This window comes from Elgaria multicarinata, chromosome 3 (assembly GCF_023053635.1).
Source record: "Elgaria multicarinata webbii isolate HBS135686 ecotype San Diego chromosome 3, rElgMul1.1.pri, whole genome shotgun sequence".
NCBI lineage: Eukaryota > Metazoa > Chordata > Lepidosauria > Squamata > Anguidae > Elgaria > Elgaria multicarinata.
Window position 1 is genome coordinate 6,306,922 of NC_086173.1, and position 18,572 is coordinate 6,325,493.

The window sequence follows — 18,572 nt, forward strand, 5'->3', positions numbered from 1 at the left end:
CAACATGGATCGCCTTCTGGGAAGGAAGCAGCATAAGGATCTGGCAAGGAAATCATTTATCTTAAACTGAGTGTGGCTCAATGACTTCTCCTTGCTTTTAGGGCAACCCTGGAACTGATGGGATCCCTGGTGCCAAAGGATCAGCGGTGAGTACTACATTACTTTGGCATGAAGATAGTGAAGAATTTCATAGGCGGAACTGATCTTGTCTCCAGAAGCCTGGGGAACGTTTCATTATCTCTGGTTGCAGCTACCCACCACTTGAAAGTTTTGAGCATGGATCTATGCTAGACAGTGAGTTTTCCGAGCAATCTGCTATGTCTCAGTCTACCTGCATTTCTCCAGTCTAACCCTTTTGTTTTCTCGATTCTGTCGGTAGGGTGGTGCTGGCATTGCTGGTGCTCCTGGTTTTCCTGGCCCACGTGGACCACCTGGGCCTCAAGGTGCAACTGGGCCTTTGGGTCCCAAAGGTCAATCGGTAAGAAACCTGGGCAAAAGTGGGGCTAATGTGAAATTTTATGGTGTTTGACTCTCCATACTGATTATTCAGGGCTCTGCCTTCTATCCTGTACCCTAAGTGTCCCATCCTAAATTGTTTTTGGACATTCCCATTTTAACAAAGATTTGGATAATTGGATGATTAGAGGGCAAGGGCAGGAATCTAGAGGTCTGGGTTATTATTTATGGGGTCCACTAACCTCACTGCTCCCCATAATCCACTGACATGTGGCAAGGACTCAGAACTGGGGGCTGGTCTGTCTTCCACTACACACTGGGCTTCAGTGACGCTTGAAAGTGGTGAAAAACTCTTTTGCTGGTTCTGAAGCCTCCCTTAACGCGCCATAAGCGAAGTCGCTTATGGCGTGCGTTTTCCGCAGTCCCGGCCTGTGGCCGGGACTGCGGAATGTCTAGCAGGGTCCGTGGCTTTTTGCGGCTACTCACTTACTCGCGAGTAGCTGGGAAAAGCCATGGACTTTTCCCAGCTGTGCTGGGAAAATGAGCGCTGTGCCCATCGGGCTGAGGGGGGACATGGGGGGGAAGGCCGGACCGGCAGGAGAGGGGGATGGCGGAGGGAGATGGGGAGGGATGGCGGAGGGCGACACGGGGGATGGGGACAGGGAGGGAGGGCGGGGAAAGAGTGAGCAGGGGGCTTAAGTAAAAAAAGGGTGGGGGGCCTAAGTAAAAAAAAACCTTACCTTCTCCGGAGTCTTCGGACCACACGTGGCCCCTTTAACAACAACAAAAAAATGGCCGACGCTACAGGGCTTCCGCAGTCCCTGCGCGTCGGCTGTCTAGGAGGCGGGGCGGCGCGCGCTAAAGTTAACGCGCCGTCGCCCCGCCTCCCTGCTGGCTTAAGTTTGCAAACTTAAACACGTTTGTTAGAAAGTAAGTCCTATTTAACTCAGAGGAACGTTGTTCTGAATAATCATGTTGAGGGTTGCACGGTAAGTCAAATAGAATTACAAGAAATGATGTTCTATAAACAAATTAAACATGAATTAGTCATTGGGGCCTAAATGGAAGTACCCAAGTGTTCTTAAAGAGTTCTCAAATGTGAAAATGTTGATCTTCTAACAAGTATACAACTTGTCACTAAAATCATCCTCTTTACCAGAGGACTGGAAGGCAGCTAATGTAAATTTTTATAAAGTTCCAAGAGGAGCTAGGAAATTATAAGCTCGTTAGCCTAACTTCTATCCTAGAAAATTAAGTATTATTAAATTGTTAAATAGCTAACATGTAGCTATGGGGAGAAGAGGACTAGTAGTCTTACACTTCAGTGAGTAATTAAAAAATAGCAAACATTGGTGAGGAATAAGTAGAGAATTTTTGCAACAGAGGGAAGTATGCAATAGGTTCTTCAAACATTTTACTAGCGTTCACTGATCCAGAGTCAGTGATGTAGTCAGGTTTGCAGATGACACCAAATTATTCACAGTATTCAAAATCCAGGTAGACTTTGAGGAGCTCCAAAAGCATATCTCCAAACTGGTTGAATCAGAAACAAAATGATAAATGAGATTCAGTGTAAGTATAAACTGACACAAAAAAGTTCCCATCTTCATATATACACTGAATGGATCTGACCTGTCTATGACTCTCCAGGAAAGAGATTTTGAAGTCATGATATTTTCATTCAGCTATCCATCAACAATATGCAGTGGCAATGATAAAAGGCAAATTAGGGCACATTAGGGAAGGGATTGAAATAAAATGGCCAATATCATAATGCTATTATATAATTAAGAAAGGCAGCAGTCTACCAGCTGTAGGAGGGTTTACAGAGCAATTGAAAGTGGAATTGAAGTGAAGTTGGGATTCGCCTTTGATCCCAAAGCCCAGCTGGCTTGCCCTGGCTAGTGAATTGGTGTAGGAGCATGGTTTTGCTGGAGTTTTCAGCCTGGCAGGCTTTTTAAAATTAAAAGAACCTCGTTGAAAGCAATACATGGGGGAAATTATCTATGTCAACTCCAGGATAGCATAGCTGAAGAGTGCAATACAGGCTCCTCTGGGTACTGAGGTGCTTTGAATCCAGTGGATCCAGGGCCAACTTCCCCATCCCGGAACAACCGATTTGTGGGCCTACTGCCAGCAGATACACTGCCTGTAGTAGTTTTAACACCTGTGGAAATTTCCATGGGTGTATGGGTTCTCCATGGTGGATTCAGCGTACCACTGGCAGATGCTACATCCACCCCTTCCAGATGTACATCTGGAGGTGTCTAGGATCACTTTGCCTAAAGGATGGCTCTTTCAGGGTTTAAATGTAATTCCTCTCTCCAGTGCCTCCAGTTCAACCCACTTCATGCTTTCCTTCTCATACTTCATATAATCCTCAGCCTTTTACCTGTTATGTGTCCTGGCCTTTGCTGTTTACCCTGTCACTCAAGAAAATGAGCAGCTCCTCTATTGCTGAAATATCCTTTGGATCAGACCCACAAATGATGTTCTTCTGACCAGATCAGCAAGCAGTTTGAAGTGATACAGCAACTTTGCTACTCTAATACATTTCTCTTTCTTTCTCTCTAGGGAGAGCCTGGAATTGCAGGTTTCAAAGGTGAACAAGGCCCCAAGGGCGAACCTGTAAGTACCTGATGATGTGACCTTATGCTAGTCTGGAACACAAGCTCTTCTTTGGATGACCTTTGTTAAAGTTCAGCCTCTACCATGCTTAAAATTCAATGACTCTTAACAGCTACTAATTCCATTAGATGGGCTGTTGACATACATTATCCAACAGAGAGCAGTATGTACATACACTAGACTATTATGCTTTCATAAAAGGGCCCGTCTGGACTTCCATTGCTTCTCCTTCACCACTGCAGGAGGAAGCAGAAGTCCAGAATTCCTAGCTCCCTTGGTTCTAGTTGTGATACGATGTGGGAGAGCCCTGCATCCATAGGTCCAGCCACTGTGGTGTCTGCACTGTCTATCCTTAGTCCGGCCCCTGAAAAGAACTGCCCGTGTTGGCGTAGAGGTGAATTATCCTGTCATAATGAGCATCAAGGAGCTCCATTTTTTATCCTGAACACATCCCAAGGACAGGCAGATTACGGGGAAAGAGTGGGGCTGAGACTATGCAGGAATTGTGTATTGTGAAAAACAAAACTTGAACAAAATAAGAGATCGTTGCCCCTCTTCCCCTTTACCTTAAAGTAAAGTTGTGCTGTGAGTTTCCGAGCCTTGTAATTTCTTCTAGAATAATCTCTTTTTTCAGACAGAAACAGGTCTTAGCCATCCATTCTGCCAATCCTTTTGGCTGCAAAGTCTGTGCCATGGCAGACAATGACTACCCTGTTGTATCTGGACTCCTCTTCTTATGCTTGGACACTAATGTCTCTCTGTGCCAAACAGTGCTTCATTAACCAAACGTAAATATAAGATAACAGAGTTCATCAGGTTGGCGTAAATGGCCTTCAGAAAGTTCTTTATATTTGTGGCTCTTCACCAGCAAAAGACCCATTGATTTCCACAATGCTGTGCCAGTTTATATTTATTTATTATTTATTTATTTAAAACATTTATATCCCGCCCTATATCAATAAGATCTCAGGGTGGCGTACAGATAAAAGCATACAGTATAAAACAGTAAATATACACAGCTAAAAACCAATTAAATCATAAACCAAGTTAAAACAATATATAATTTAAAAGCAGTAAAACTATTAAAACAGTTAAACTTGTTAATCAGTTATCTGGCCTATCAGCTTCCAAGGATATTCCAGTTGGGGCTTACGGGAATGTCTGCATTTTACTGCTACATGATGTATACCTTAGTGTGAAATTATTTAGCTGTCCTGCCTTGGGACCCAGCAGGGCCTCAAGGATGGAATTTAATTCCTATCTGGACTTAAAACCATGTCAGGATCTCTTCTATTTGAACAGTTCCACCATTAATATATTTAGGATCTCAATGTATTGGGCACTGCAAAGAGCTCACAGTTTAAATCGTTAAGGCAAAAAAGACGGAGGAAAGACAAGACAAGGATGGGAATTTGTTTTTTTCCTCTCCCAAGCCAAACTCTTGCCACTCCCACTGTTGCCTGTCTACATAGGTGCTCTCACTGAACTATCCGTGCACTTCCTGGTGATTCAAAAATAGTGATTATTGCTAGGGAATAAAAAGATACAGGGGTGTGAAAGGCAACTAAGTCCCTGTATTGTGTTTTCTCCTCAGGGTCCTGCAGGCCCACAAGGAGGTCCTGGACCAGCTGGTGAAGAAGGCAAGAGAGGCGCCCGTGGTGAGCCGGGAGGTGCAGGGCCCATTGGACCACCTGGAGAGAGGGTAAGTGTCATCATTCAGGGGAGCAATCTTTGTGCATGCGGTTGTGGTGGGGGAGCCATTGAGCCTTATGGCATTCATGTGTATCAAGCAAGCCTTGCTGTTAGGCTCACATTGGAGAATGCCTCAGCCAGCGCTTCACAATGGGTGGCCTTTTTGGCAGAACCCAATGGAAGAGAATTGCTTTGCTGGCACCTCTGTGGTATATCATGCACAAACTGCTGCCTAAGCTCAGGCTGAGCAGGTGTGGTGGGGCAAGAAGGCAAGTGGATGTTGTGGTGGGGTGTAGAGCTACAATGATCTGGACCCAGGAAACAAGGAGGCATTGAAAGAGGAGCTGGAAAGTGTGCCAGAAAGTCATTTTAATATAGAGGCAAGGTACATGAGTCAGAGAGGACAGGCAGTGAGCGAGTCAGTAACAGTACAGCCAAGAAGAGGAGGGTGAGAGACAGCTAGATCCGGAAATGCGAGGTGAACATCTGCGACGAGACAGAGAGTAGTTGAAAGCATTAGAAGATTGAAGGGCAAAGCAACCTGGTGTGAGTGTGTGTGTGCGTGCTATGGTTTAGGGCATCAAAATTATTGAGGGCAATGAGTCCTGTAATATAGCAGCCACTACAGTACACAGCCTAGGACATAATACGTATTTTGTATCTTTCGAGATTCCACATTTTGCAATACAAGTTGACAGATCTTAGGACCATTTGACACATTTTGCCACAGAATTTGCACTCAACAGTAACCTCCAGCCCATCGCAGCTGCTTGACAAGTGTACCTGGATGGTGCTCCTATTTGCAAACACATGTTTGTTGTGTTCAGTCTTTGTATTCATAGAGGAAGTACATTTAAAACACCATAGATGTACATTTAAGTAACATATTATATGAAGTACCCTTTGGGCAATTTAGGGTCTTGCTCTTCATGTAATACGAGGCTCTTGATCTAGAACAGGTGATGTTATTTAGATGGAGGGTAAACCTTTGCAGAAGCTTAGCAAGCGCTGTATGTCCTCTGTCTACTGGAGGTATTACTCAGTGGTTGTAGCGCCCCTCATGGTAGGTTCTTAATCTTGCTGCTTCCTTGTGCTAAATGAACCATGTTCTTTTAATGGAAGATGTCCAAAATTCCTGGTTCACTCCTTGCTAATGATAATGCTGTCCTATTCTCAACTCCCTGAACTATTGTACTCCCTAACTTTTTGGATTATGTTCTCATTATGTTCTTGTTTTTAGGGTTCTCCCGGAAATCGTGGCTTCCCAGGACAGGATGGCTTAGCTGGTCCCAAGGTAAGTGTTTGAGCCTGCTTCCCTCCCACCTGAATGAAAGGACAAATTTGAAGGGGAGTAAATTTAAATTCCTTTTGCTTCTATGTTGCCTGTATTGCTTTGACAGATGCCCTAAAGAAATTATAATTCCCTGCCTGCTTTCCTCTAGAATGGGGTGGGCAGCCTTTTTGATCTCGAGGGTCACATGTGGTATTGGGTGGTGGGTTGGGGGGTCACACATGTGCATATACATATATATATACACACACACCTTAACCCACCCACATCCCAGCACACAGAGATGTGGAGGTTTAAACCTCTCATCCTTGCTTGTGAGATCAAGGGATAGGATCACATGGAGGAAGGGGTGGAGTTTTGCTGCTGCTAATAGGAATCTCTACATCGGGATCACTGACAGGGTAGTGAGGTTATAGCCTCTACCCACCCACCCCAGTGATCCTGATTGACTGGATCAGGACCATGGGGGAGGGAAGAGATTAAAGCACACACCCCAATTCCCGATCCAGATATTAATCCCAGTGCTGGGCTGCAGGGGGAAATTGGTAGGGTTCACTGGGCCTCCAGTAGGCTGCATATAGGCTGTGAGTCGCCCAGCTGTGCTCTAGAACAAATGGAATTCTGAGATACTGAGGATACTACTACTACTTCTTCCTCTGTTTTTAGGTTTCCTATCTCAGACACTTTTTCACCAAAGTCAGAGTGGAGTCCTAAATAGCCTGTGTCTCACAAAAATTAATGTGAATGATCCATTAATAGTCAGGGCACCCAAAGTTAGTACATTTCTTAGTAGAATGAATCTTAGTGTGCAGTCCTATGCATGTTTAGACAGAAAAAAGTTCCTACAATTCCCAGCATCCCCCAGCCAGCCATGCTTGGCTGTGGAATGCTGGGAATTGTAGGACTTTTTTTTCTGTCTAAACATACATAGGACTGCACCTTAAGCCAGTTACAATACTAGCATCCATTGACCTATAATGAAAATGTCTAACTCTGTAGTTTTAGTACACCAGCACACACTACAAATTTAAATTAGTTTTGCAATCAGTTATTATTTTTTTTTGAAAAATGTCCTTGGACCCTTCATAGAAGCATAGCAGCAAAGTTCTTTAGGGTGCCATGACAGTTAAACAGCTTTGAAAGTGGTTCAAGTGCATAGTGTAGATTTGCCCATTGGATGATAATCAGTTGGCCCAAACACAGCAGGGCCTGGTTTTGCTGACACTCCTTGAAGAATCTTTGCTGAATGTATTTTTTCCTTTCCTTGAACAGGGTGCTCCTGGGGAACGTGGACCTCCTGGCCTTGGAGGTCCTAAAGGAGCAGGTGGAGATCCTGGACGTCCCGGAGAACCTGGCTTGCCTGGTGCGAGGGTAAGATACAAAATGGAACTGAGCAAGTGGCATGGATAGTGCCTAAGAAATTTAAGGAGCAATGGCAAACCTAGAGGTCCCCATTCCAAGGTGGGGGAATCTGACTCATCCCAAGAGGCTCTACCTTCATATGCATTGACACTCTTTATATCATTGCACCAAACTAGGTTGTAAAATGTATACTGCACCAGTACATCTGACACATGGTCTATGAACATGAGGCATTTATTGTGTGCTTGTGATTTGTCACTCATGGTTATTTGCTGGTGCTTTATACGATATCAAAGTCTGGCATACCCAGGAAAGGTGGAATGAAACCCAGTTGAGCAATTCCGCTATACCATAGCACCACCTAGAGGTTATGTAATGGAACACATAGAAAGGCAGAGAAGGGAAAACTCCAGGGTAGGAGAAATTTGTAGAGGATCGAATCTTTATTCCACAAAGAATAAAGCAAACGCCTGGGGAAAGTGGCAGGTTAAAAGTAGAAAAGCCCTATGTCAGGTAATGTAAGTGCCTCCCTTTGTGCAGATAGCAAAAGAGCCCTCAAACTACTACACTTGCATGTTGGACCTTATAACAGAAGTAGCTTGGAGAAGAGTGCTGTCCTCACTGTGAAGCTGGCTGTTTTGGCATCAGATTCTGGAAGGTTTGGCATCTTTCTGCCTCCAAGCCTTGTTTTCTGTTTGTCCTTAAAAGCAGCCTCTAGACCAAAAAAAAAAAAAAAAGTGGGCCATCTCTCATGGTTGATCTCAGCACTGCAAAGAACAAGAGGGCCTGTAATTGTCACCCAGAATTCATAGCCATGGCTAACAACAAAACGACTTCCCTCCCCTTCCATAAAGTCTAGCGTGACGTGACATCATGACATTCTGTGTTTCCCATCTTTGTCCCTACAACATTGCTGCTAGTGATGGGTGGGAGACATGGATCACCATGGCATTGGGCCATGTGTAAGTTCTGCTAGATTTTGGGGAGAGGGAGCTAGGTACATGGCTGTAGTTTTAGCAGGAGCCATGGTTTTAGAGTAACATCTAATTTAGCCCTAACTTTCAAAGCTTCCACATCAAAAAAAATTCTGCCTGCAGTTTGCCCTACACAGCAGCAGATGGCAGTGACAACTACAACCCATGTACCTTTGCGAGTCTCACCTCTGTGCCATAGGATTGGAAGGGAAGCATCGCATCTAACATTCCTTGCTCCTTTCTTCTAAGATAATGTGGCCAATTTTTCTGTTATCTGCAAAAGCAGAGAATCTTTTTATGGGGAACAACAGTCTTCTCCCCACGTTTACAAACTTCAGCACTTTATTTGTTAAGGAATAATGAAGGGTTCCTCTCTATCATCCATCCTTTGATTAGGTCTGCCACCTTTAGGCAGGGGCGGAACCAAGGATAATCTTGCAAAATGTTTATATGGAAAATGGTTTAATGCAAGATGCCTATGTGTTTTGGACAAAAAACGTCCTTCCTCAGGGCTTATTCCACAAGGTTTTTGCAGTTGTCTGCTCAATGAAATCATAGGGTTATGATTTAATTGCCTATGATTTCATTGAGCAGAGAACTGCAAAAACCTTGTTAAATAAGCCCTGAGGAAGGACATTTTTTGTCCGAAACGCGTAGGCATCCTTCATTAAACCCTTTTCTACATAAACATTTTTGCAAGATTATCCTTGGTTCCGCCCCTGCCTTTGGCTTGTTTTTTCACTCCCTCACGGGGTTTCCCTTCTCTTCCTGCATCTGCCACTTTTGGTGCCAGAACAGTGCCAGAACGGTGTTGTTCTTTGGACAGCTCTGAGTCTGGGAGAACCGTTACAGGTGGCGCTTCTTCTGCAGACTTTCCACCTGCTACATTTCCTCCATTCCCATCTTGTGGAGTGAACTGGAATTTTGTTGGGCTCTTCAGTGGATGGGAAAAGCAGAATGGGCAGCTAACTTGTAGCAGCATTTTAGTTCCCTCTGTTTCCCAAACCACTACAGGCAGCAGCCTCCCTCAACCTGCTGCTCTCCAGACGTTTTAGACTTCAACTGTCATAAACCCCAGGAATGCTGGGAATTGTAGTCCAAAACACCTGAGGGGCACCAGGTAGGGAAGGCTGTACTACTATATACTGCAGTATATAGTGATAACTTATTTTAAACTTTTATGTATTCTTCTTATACCCTGCTCTCTTTGAAAGCTCAGAGAGGGTTATATTTAGCTTCCCATCCAGATGGGTTGCAGGACTAGAGCAGATAAACTTCTGCAGTAGTACTGCATCATTTGCTTCAGGGCATTTGCTGGGACCCATTATGGGCACTTCCGGTTCAGTTTAAGATGGCAGGTTGTGGATTTGTTAAATTCAGATCTTTTATCAGGTTTCAAGCCTCTTTAGTTATTCTGGCCAGGATCAGGCCATTGGCCCTACCAAATGTATGGCTTCTTCATTGTCTGTTGCAAACAACCAATGAGTGATATGAACTAATTCATACATCAGGGTTTTCTAATCATATGTGAAAGACATTGTCAAGATTGTCCCCAAAGAAAATCAGGTAGGATCTACAGTGTATTTGGCCAATATTTTCTACAGAATCAACAGCAGCGCTGACTATTGAACCAGCAGCAAAAGATATTGTCTGAAACATTTTCGATCCTGCCTCGTTCTTTTTAATAATTTCTAAACTTTCATTCAGAAATGTATTTATTTGTTCATTCATTACTATTTAACTTAAATCAATCAAATCACTTACTTCATTATTTTAAATGCTACGGATGTTATATTGTCACACACTGTTCATTTGCTTTCAACCCATCTTTTATCTGAGGGACCTTTTCCATTTCTTCAGGTTCTGCGAATAAAGATTCGTGCAGAAGGAACATGGGGGAAAATTTGTAGAAATGTATTGGCAACAGTTCAAAGAAAGAGGATTGGCGAAAACATCTTAACTGTCTGCCTTATTTTTCTTACATCTAGGGTCTCACTGGTCGCCCTGGTGATGCCGGCCCTCAAGGCAAACTTGGTCCCTCTGTAAGTGAAACTCTATTATTTTCCTCAGTTGTCATCTAAAATTACAGAGGTACTAATTTTGGAGAAAGGAGTAGCAAATGGATACCACGTAGAGGAAAGGAACTAGGTTGCTTGCTTTGAGGAGATGGTTAATAGATAAGTCCAGGGGTATTGAACCTCTTTCAGCCCGAAGGCCGAAATCCATTTCAGAGAAGCTGCATTTCAGTAGTGGGTGGGGACAAAGGCAAAATGGGTGGGGACAAAATACCAGCATGTTTGAGCTTAGAGCTCTTCCTACCAGTCACTTAAGCTTTGAGAGAGGCATTTCAACCTTTCAGAATGGAGAAAACACTGCACAAAAGCCGGGGAACCAAACAATCAGTGGTTGGAGGAAATGGGGTGGGGCCAGGGGAAGTGGGGTATGTGTGTGGCATTGTGGAGACCCCCGGAGGTCAGATTAGGACCCCAAGAGAGTCAGATTGGGCCCCGTGGCCTGAAGTTCTGCACCCCTGATGTAAGTACAGAATGTGAAATGATAGATGATTAAGGAGCTGGCAGAAATAGGTGGGTGCTGGGTTGTGAGGGCAATGTGTGAATACAGAATCTGTGAAAGAGTAGTTGATGTGGAATTTTAGGTGATGCTAATGGGAACCTGGAATATTGTGAATGGAGGTTTAGAAACGGGTATTTACATGAGCAGCAGCATTGCCTGGCAAGTGTGTTATGGCTTTTCAAAACCATCTCTAGGAATTGGATCCCATCACCAGACAGTGAAGGGTCCAAAGGCTGAATAAAAATCTCAGTATGCACCAAGCTTGTGCTGGTTTTGCCACAGAGGAGCAAATAAGTTTTAAAAGTAGTCTAACCAAGCTAGAGAGCACCTTGTTTGGGCCAAACTAGCACTTCCAGCACGCAAAGGTACACACTGCCTTGGATAATTTCCTGGGCTTTCTGACATTTTTAACAAGACATGCCTGTTTCTGTATCTCTCTACAGGGAACCCCTGGTGAAGATGGACGACCTGGCCCACCTGGTCCACAAGGTGCCCGTGGTCAGCCCGGTGTCATGGGTTTCCCAGGCCCGAAAGGTGCTAACGTAAGTATAGCTGCACTCCACAGCCATTGACAGGACGACCCAGGCAGGGCTACCAGAGAAACTGAGAAGGCAAACAGGAAATAGTTATGACTTGGAACAGCTATCCTTTGGTAATTGGCGCCGCTGAAAGGTCTCCGGGACATTTTCCAGCCTGAAGTGTGCTGCTGATCTTCATTGCCACTTACCTTGTTTGCTCTGCTCAAGCACTGTTCTTCCAACCTGGGCAAGTTGGTCCTGTGAAACCATATAAGAGAAAGAGCGAAAGAGCAGGGTGGGAGAAGCCGAGTCTGGATAACGGGCAGCATTGACTTGCACTCCTTAGCAGAAGGAAAGTTCAGGTTTTGCCAAAAGCACATCAGTTGCCATCTCTTGTTTTTCTTTCCATCTAGGGCGAAGCTGGTAAAGCTGGTGAGAAGGGTCTTCCTGGTGCTCCTGGTCTAAGAGTAAGTGGGTTTGAATATAGCTTCTTCCTCCTGCTTTCATTATCACATCCATCCTGCCCACTCGGAGAAGATGCCTTCCGCTCCTTCCCTCCACCCAGTTATTGGAGCATAGTTTACGTAGCTCAGGTGCAGCGTAGGTGAGATAGGGGGAGAGATGGTGCTTTCGAAAACAGAATACTCACAACTAGCCATGCAAAAAATGACAGTGTGGATGTATTCTTCAACACAACCATAAAGTACAATGTGGTATTTATCCCCAAACAAGAGCCTTGTAAATGACTGTCACTTATCAGCTCAATCTAAATAAAAGAGATTAAATTCTGGTATTTGCCTTTCTTAATAAATGCTCATGTCAGACAACCCTGACCTAACTTCTCACCTAATTTCCATCCAATCTATTATACTCATAAAATAATTAGATTGTTAGAAATATTTGGAGAAGGATGCAGTACCATGAACCATTTAGAGGACAATTTTCTGGAATCCATCCAGAATGGCAGAGGGCAAAACATAGTTTTGTGCATGCACATTGGAAGCCTCAGCACTGTCATGAATCATCTGGGGGGCTGTCTGAACGTTCTGGAAGCCCTGAGGGGGCTCTGCATCGATTATACAATGCAGCAGACACCTCAAAACCATTTCGGGGCTTTCCAGAGAAGCCCTGCTTTTTCAAAGTTGGGGATTTAGCCCAACTTTTCAGGATAGAGCGAGCTGTACACTGCCGTTTGGCCATCTAATCTCACTTCATCCTTGGTGTGGAAGCATGGCTGGGTGGATGGTGATCCCTGTTTGGTCGCTGTCTGCCCGGGCACGGGGTGAGCCCAGCTGCCGGAAACCCCATACTTTTGCTGCAGTGTTGGAATTCGCTGCCACCACCCCAAAGCAGAAAAAGTGCAACACGTTATCGTGGCAACAACCCACCGTTTTATAGGCAGCCCCTGGGTCCCCGTTCTTCTCTTGAAAATTTCGCACAAGCATAGAGCATTTAATACCTGCACATGGGATTTTGAAATTAATCTGTGCATTCCCATAGCTCTTCCGTAATCACTAGGGCAGGGAGCGCACACTCGAGGTGCCTACTGACTAGAATCACGGAGCTAGCAGTCCTAGAACAGCAAGCTCTGAAATTTCCATTCAATTTAGGCAATGTATTGGCTGCTCAAAAGAGGAATTTTGTGCTATTTCTGAAGGCTACAGAAGGGCAGCAAGCAGAGAGCTCTAAAGATGGATGTAATAAACAGACTGAAATCCAGAGGATCTCTCTGGCCACTGGTATGAGCACAGTCTCTCATCAGGGGCAAAAGCAGCATTGTAATAACCATTACAGTATTTATTTATTTATTCCATTTTTATACCGCCCAATAGCCGAAGCTCTCTGGGCGGTTCACAAAAATTAAAACCATAATAAAACAACCAACAGGTTAAAAGCACAAATACAAAATACGGTATAAAATGCACAACCAGGATAAAAACCACGCAGCAAAATTGATATAAAATTAAAATACAGAATTAAAACAGTAAAATTTAAATTTAAGTTAAAATTCAGTGTTAAAATACTGAGAGATTTCAGTATTTTCCTTCATCATCAGTGGTCTAAGCAGTTAAGCTTTTTTACTACAAACTCATCAGCAGAGCAGGGAATTAAAGTGAAACCTTTCCTCCTGCCCTCTCCCTTTGCTTTTGAGACATTGCAGGCGGTGGGGATGACATCGTTAATCAACTCTTTCAGATCCAGTGTTCACACCTCTTTTTCTCTTTAAGGGTCTTCCTGGCAAAGATGGTGAGACTGGAGCAGCTGGGCCACCAGGACCTGCTGTGAGTATTTGTTGTCTCTTTTGGTTTACTGAGATCTGCAGGCTGAGTAGATGAAAACATTGCAGGCAGGAGGCTGTACCCCCAAATCCTGCATTTTCCTAAGCATAGTGACAAAAGGGTCAGAAGGACTTGCTTTTGGCTGTTCTGTTGACCACAAGTTCAATAAATGGGAGTTTACTTGTAAATAGAAGGTCTCTATCTCAGTGCAGACAGTTGTTTGGGTAACAGGATCTCATTTGTGCTCATTTCTCCATTGCTTACACGGAGAAGACTCTACTAACAACATTTTATTTATGTATTTGTTCACTTATTTATCGATCAATCTATTTATTCATTAATTTTCTTGAAGGAGCTCATTTATTATAGTTGTAGCTCACTTTTTCTCCTTGGTTCTCTCCCTCCACCCCGTTTTTATCCCCACATAAACTCCGTGGGGTAGGTTAGGCTCCAAGTTCACCCAGTGAGCATCGTAGCTAATTGGGGATTTAAACTCAGTTCTCCCCAGTTCTAGTCCAACACTCAAACCACAACACCACACTGGCTCCTTGTTGAATCCTCAGCACCAGGACATCAAGTTATATTAGCTCATCCTTGTGAATTGTGAGTTTTCCCAGCCAACCTTGTGATTCTTGCCATAATCTTCCACACCTTTGCTTTTATACTTTGCCACAATCTTGTTGGGAAGAGCTCTGGAAAATGGACAGAATGTTAACCCATTCTACTGTTAGTGAATGAGGCAGAGGGTGAAGACAGTGTGGTGGTTGTTTTTCAGATAGTTAGTATGAGTATAATAAAAGGGCACGCTAGCCCATCATGGATGCACTCATCCCATTCTTAAAGTTGTTCAGAGTTTTTTGCAGGTTTTGTAGTGCTTCAAAGCCCTGCGAAACCTGCTTGACCCAAGAAGACAATAGGACAAAAGAAATGAGCGTGTGCATTCCACAGGTCACCGTGCTTCTGATATACCACCTTAAGCTATCTCAAAAACTATTGTCATTCTATTGCCCAACCTAGGGAAGGATCCAATGGTGCACTACCACTAACACAGTTGATGTTCCGCTAGCGGGGAAAACGATACGTGTGCAACACAAATAGCGTGATGGGTTTTCTAGGAAACTTGTTATGCTAGCAAATGCTATTTACATTGTGCAGCCATTGGTTTCCGCTAGCACAACGTCAATTCTGTTAGTGGTAGTACACAATTGGATCGTTCCTTATAGCCATGAATTCTGCACAGCACACCTTTCTGTAGGGTGGGATGATTTTATATGCTTTTGCTGTCTTTTGTAAAGTGTAGCGGCAGGACTGGGAAATCTATAGCTTTTTATAGAACCTTTTAAACTAGTGAAAGCCCATGTCAACATGGCTCTAGTACTCCTGCCCCTTTCCTGCTTTTTTGCCTCTCAGTCCTTTCACCACTAAGGGCGCATGAATAATACAGATGTGGCTCATGCATAGTGAACCGCTCCTCCGAAATTTGCATGTGGCACAGCCCCTCCCCTCCTTCACACATCCTGATTGTACTCCTCCATCCCCTTCCCCCTCCATGCTGGTGGAGGCAGCCTAATTGCGCGGCTGTGGCCTGGGCCCACCCTTGGGCCACACTGATTGGCCAAGCAGGACTGTCCGTCCTCCTGCTGGTGGAGGGGCTGCCCTGCCTGTTTGGCATGGAGGAAATTAATTGCTATTAAAACTTCAGCATTGAACCTTTTTGAGCTTCTAAAATTTTCTGCGCATCTACACTGCTCAAGCTTAAAACAAAAATTAGCAAGATCGATCTGGTAGATCTCGTAATAAGCGTTACCCTACTATATTCTTATATAAGATAATGGTGGCCTTTTTTTTTTAATGTACAGGGCTATTTCAGCATTGTACATTTCCTGTGCAGAGATAATTTGTGTGTCCATGTGGCTAGATTGACTTGTGTGTATTTCTTTGCACTTGACAATGTCCTTGTGATGTCCATGCTTTTTCCTATCCTGAAGTGATATCTGTGAAATATACTTCCAGTAAATACATTTATGATGGGGGTGCTGTCTCCCACTGTAACTACTGCTTCACTCTGTGTTTGGCCTAGTATGTCTTAACAATTCCTGTCATAAACCTCCACTCTGACCTACTTATATAGACCAACAGTTTTCCTAGTCCCCACCACCCCATGGAGAGACTGGTCCCATTGAGGACCTTTTCACACGTTACATGGCAGAAAACCATGTCTGAGTGAATATGCACTAGACAGAGATCTGCAGCCAATTTTGGGTCTTTGATTACTGTACCTCCATGATACATACGTTTACAAACATGGTTTTCCTGTTTACACATTATATGTGTGCATCTAAAAGTGTAATGTGTGAATCAGCCCTGACTTGCTACTCTGCAGTACTTCTTAGTTGAGACCATCATGGAATCATGTGAACATGTTGGAATGTACCACCTTCCCAGGCGGAGATGATAAACGGAAGGGGGTTCTTTTTAAGGGCATAGTCTGTTTGCTGTCTAATAAAACAGGAGAAAGTATATATCCAGGTAATGTTAGAAAGTGGCTCACTTTGGGATTTTACTTAGAAGAGGGTATATGTCCCCAGATACCACGTCCCTCTGCTAGGGCCTGTATTGACCCTCTCTTTTCTTCTCAGGGGGCAGTAGGTGAGAGAGGTGAGCAAGGTTCCCCAGGACCATCTGGATTCCAGGTAAGCGAAGCAATTCTCTTATGCCCCATTAAGGATGATTTTACGTATTTAGACCTTCACAGAGCATCTCCAGTCCTAGCAATGGAATTGGTCTGCGCTGCAGAGTTTAAAATGGACAGTGGCATTAGGATGAGACCCCCAATCCCTGGAATGACTATGCATTTCTTCTGGAAGGATATGAAATCAGCATAATTCTGACCACCCAACAAGGATATATTCATGTTCTCTGGTGTTGCATCTCTCTGTGATAACTACCTGCCGCACGAGATGCTCTTATCTTAACTGGCATTGCAGAGAGATCCAGGAAACTGTGTTTGTTCTTGAGACTGTTCTAAGCCCTTATGCCTCATACTCTGTTAGGTTCCTAACACATCCAAGGGGTTACATTCCTCAATGTAGGATACCCTGAGAGAGAGAATGACTCAACTGAAATTTGTGGGGATAATACAGGTTTGCTGGCATTGTGTATTAAACAGAGGTGCTCAGGTGTTGCGAATGTCTGTGGGGCAGGTTAATCCCTTCCAGTTATTTGTCTTCAGTTACTCCATTATCTGAGCAGTGGAACTTGCTTTCCCAGGGCCATGTACCAGTCTTAATGACTCTCCATTTGGCTGTGAGACTTTCTTTTTTCTGCCCTGGTTACTTTTGACTTTTGTAGGAGACTAGTTCCCTATGAGGGGTCCACTGAACCATGCTAATGTTGAGATATTTCTTGCTTTCAGGGACTTCCAGGGCCCCCAGGTGCTCCAGGTGAAGGTGGAAAACCAGGTGACCAGGTAAGTAAAGTAAAGTACTTCCTGTTCCGTTTGGTACATAGGTAATCCCACTCTGAACTGGAGCATTCTCTGTGGCATATGGCTCTCAAACAGCTCCTAAATGAGGAGGTGTGTCCTATAATAATAATAATAATAATAATAATAATAATAATAATAATAATAATAATAATATATTTCTTACCCGCCTCTCCACTTGGATCGAGGCAGGGAACAACAGCGATTATAAAACACATAAAAACAGATTAAAAACATATTATACATGATTAAAACATCCTTAAAACATCCTAAAATTCTAAAATTCCACTGGATAGGCCTGCCTATAGATCAGTCTTTATTGCTTTTTTAAATGCTAAAAGACTGTCAAGTTGACGAATCTCCTCCGGCAGGCCATTCTACAGTCTGGGAGCAGCAGAATAGAAGGTCCTCTGGGTAATCCCCATCAGACTAGTTTTGGCAGACTAAAGTAGATTCTTCCCAGAGGACTTGAGTGTGCAGGGCAGATTGTATGGGAGAAGGCGATCCTGCAGGTAGCCTGGACCTGCGGGAACTTCATTCTAGAGACACATACATCTTTCCGACACACCAGCTAAAGCAGGGTTGGGCAACTTGTGTTGTAGCCCTAAAGCTGTTTTGGCCTTCAGCTCCCATGATCCCTCACTGTTGGCAGTGCTGGTTAGGGCTGATGGGAGTTGTAAGCTAAAATCTCTGGAGGGTCATAAATTGTCCACCTCTGAGCTAAATGCTATCTAATCATTGAGAGGGAAGTTGTATGCATTGCTGAAATGTCTTACATCTTAAATAAGCCTTCTGAAAGAGAAATTAACTGTGGGCAAACCATTGACTGGCCAGAGAAAGATGGATTATCCGTTATTCAAAGGCCTTGCTCAGACAACATGCTAAATCATGATGCTTAAGTGTTTTGAGCTAACATTATGGCTTAGCGTGTTCTGTGAACCATGACTTAGCATATCGTGTGAACCATTCCTAACCATGGTGGCTACATAACCACAGTTTATACATGCTCATTAACCACTTGCTGCAAAAGAGTTAGTGACCTAACCATGGCTTAGCGTGTTGTCTGAACAGGCCCAAAATGAGCTTACCAAAGCTATAGTGCTGCAGAACTCATGTTCTGCTATTGTCATATGGGACAAGCAACACCTCATTAAGTGTGTTTAAGTCCATTGAGTTTCATGGGTTTTAGCACATTTAATTCTGTGTTACATTGTAGCAATACTGTCCATGCAACTTGAAGACTGAAATCTTACTTTCTAAGAGCATGTCTATATCATAGACTAATGCTGCAATCTTATACTCATTTACTTGGGA

At 43.8% G+C, this 18,572-nt stretch overlaps 1 protein-coding gene across 1 annotated transcript in view; it reads left to right on the plus strand.

Moving 5' to 3' along the window:
- COL2A1 (collagen type II alpha 1 chain) overlaps positions 1–18,572 on the plus strand; it is a 95,087-nt gene that overhangs the window by 43,012 nt on the left and 33,503 nt on the right. Inside the window, exons 20-31 of the mRNA XM_063119189.1 lie at positions 102–146; positions 380–478; positions 3,031–3,084; positions 4,679–4,786; positions 6,017–6,070; positions 7,340–7,438; positions 10,392–10,445; positions 11,421–11,519; positions 11,909–11,962; positions 13,724–13,777; positions 16,414–16,467; positions 17,190–17,243. Of these exons, the coding sequence (XP_062975259.1) occupies positions 102–146; positions 380–478; positions 3,031–3,084; positions 4,679–4,786; positions 6,017–6,070; positions 7,340–7,438; positions 10,392–10,445; positions 11,421–11,519; positions 11,909–11,962; positions 13,724–13,777; positions 16,414–16,467; positions 17,190–17,243 (828 nt within the window). The remainder of the gene's footprint in view (positions 1–101; positions 147–379; positions 479–3,030; positions 3,085–4,678; positions 4,787–6,016; positions 6,071–7,339; positions 7,439–10,391; positions 10,446–11,420; positions 11,520–11,908; positions 11,963–13,723; positions 13,778–16,413; positions 16,468–17,189; positions 17,244–18,572) is intronic.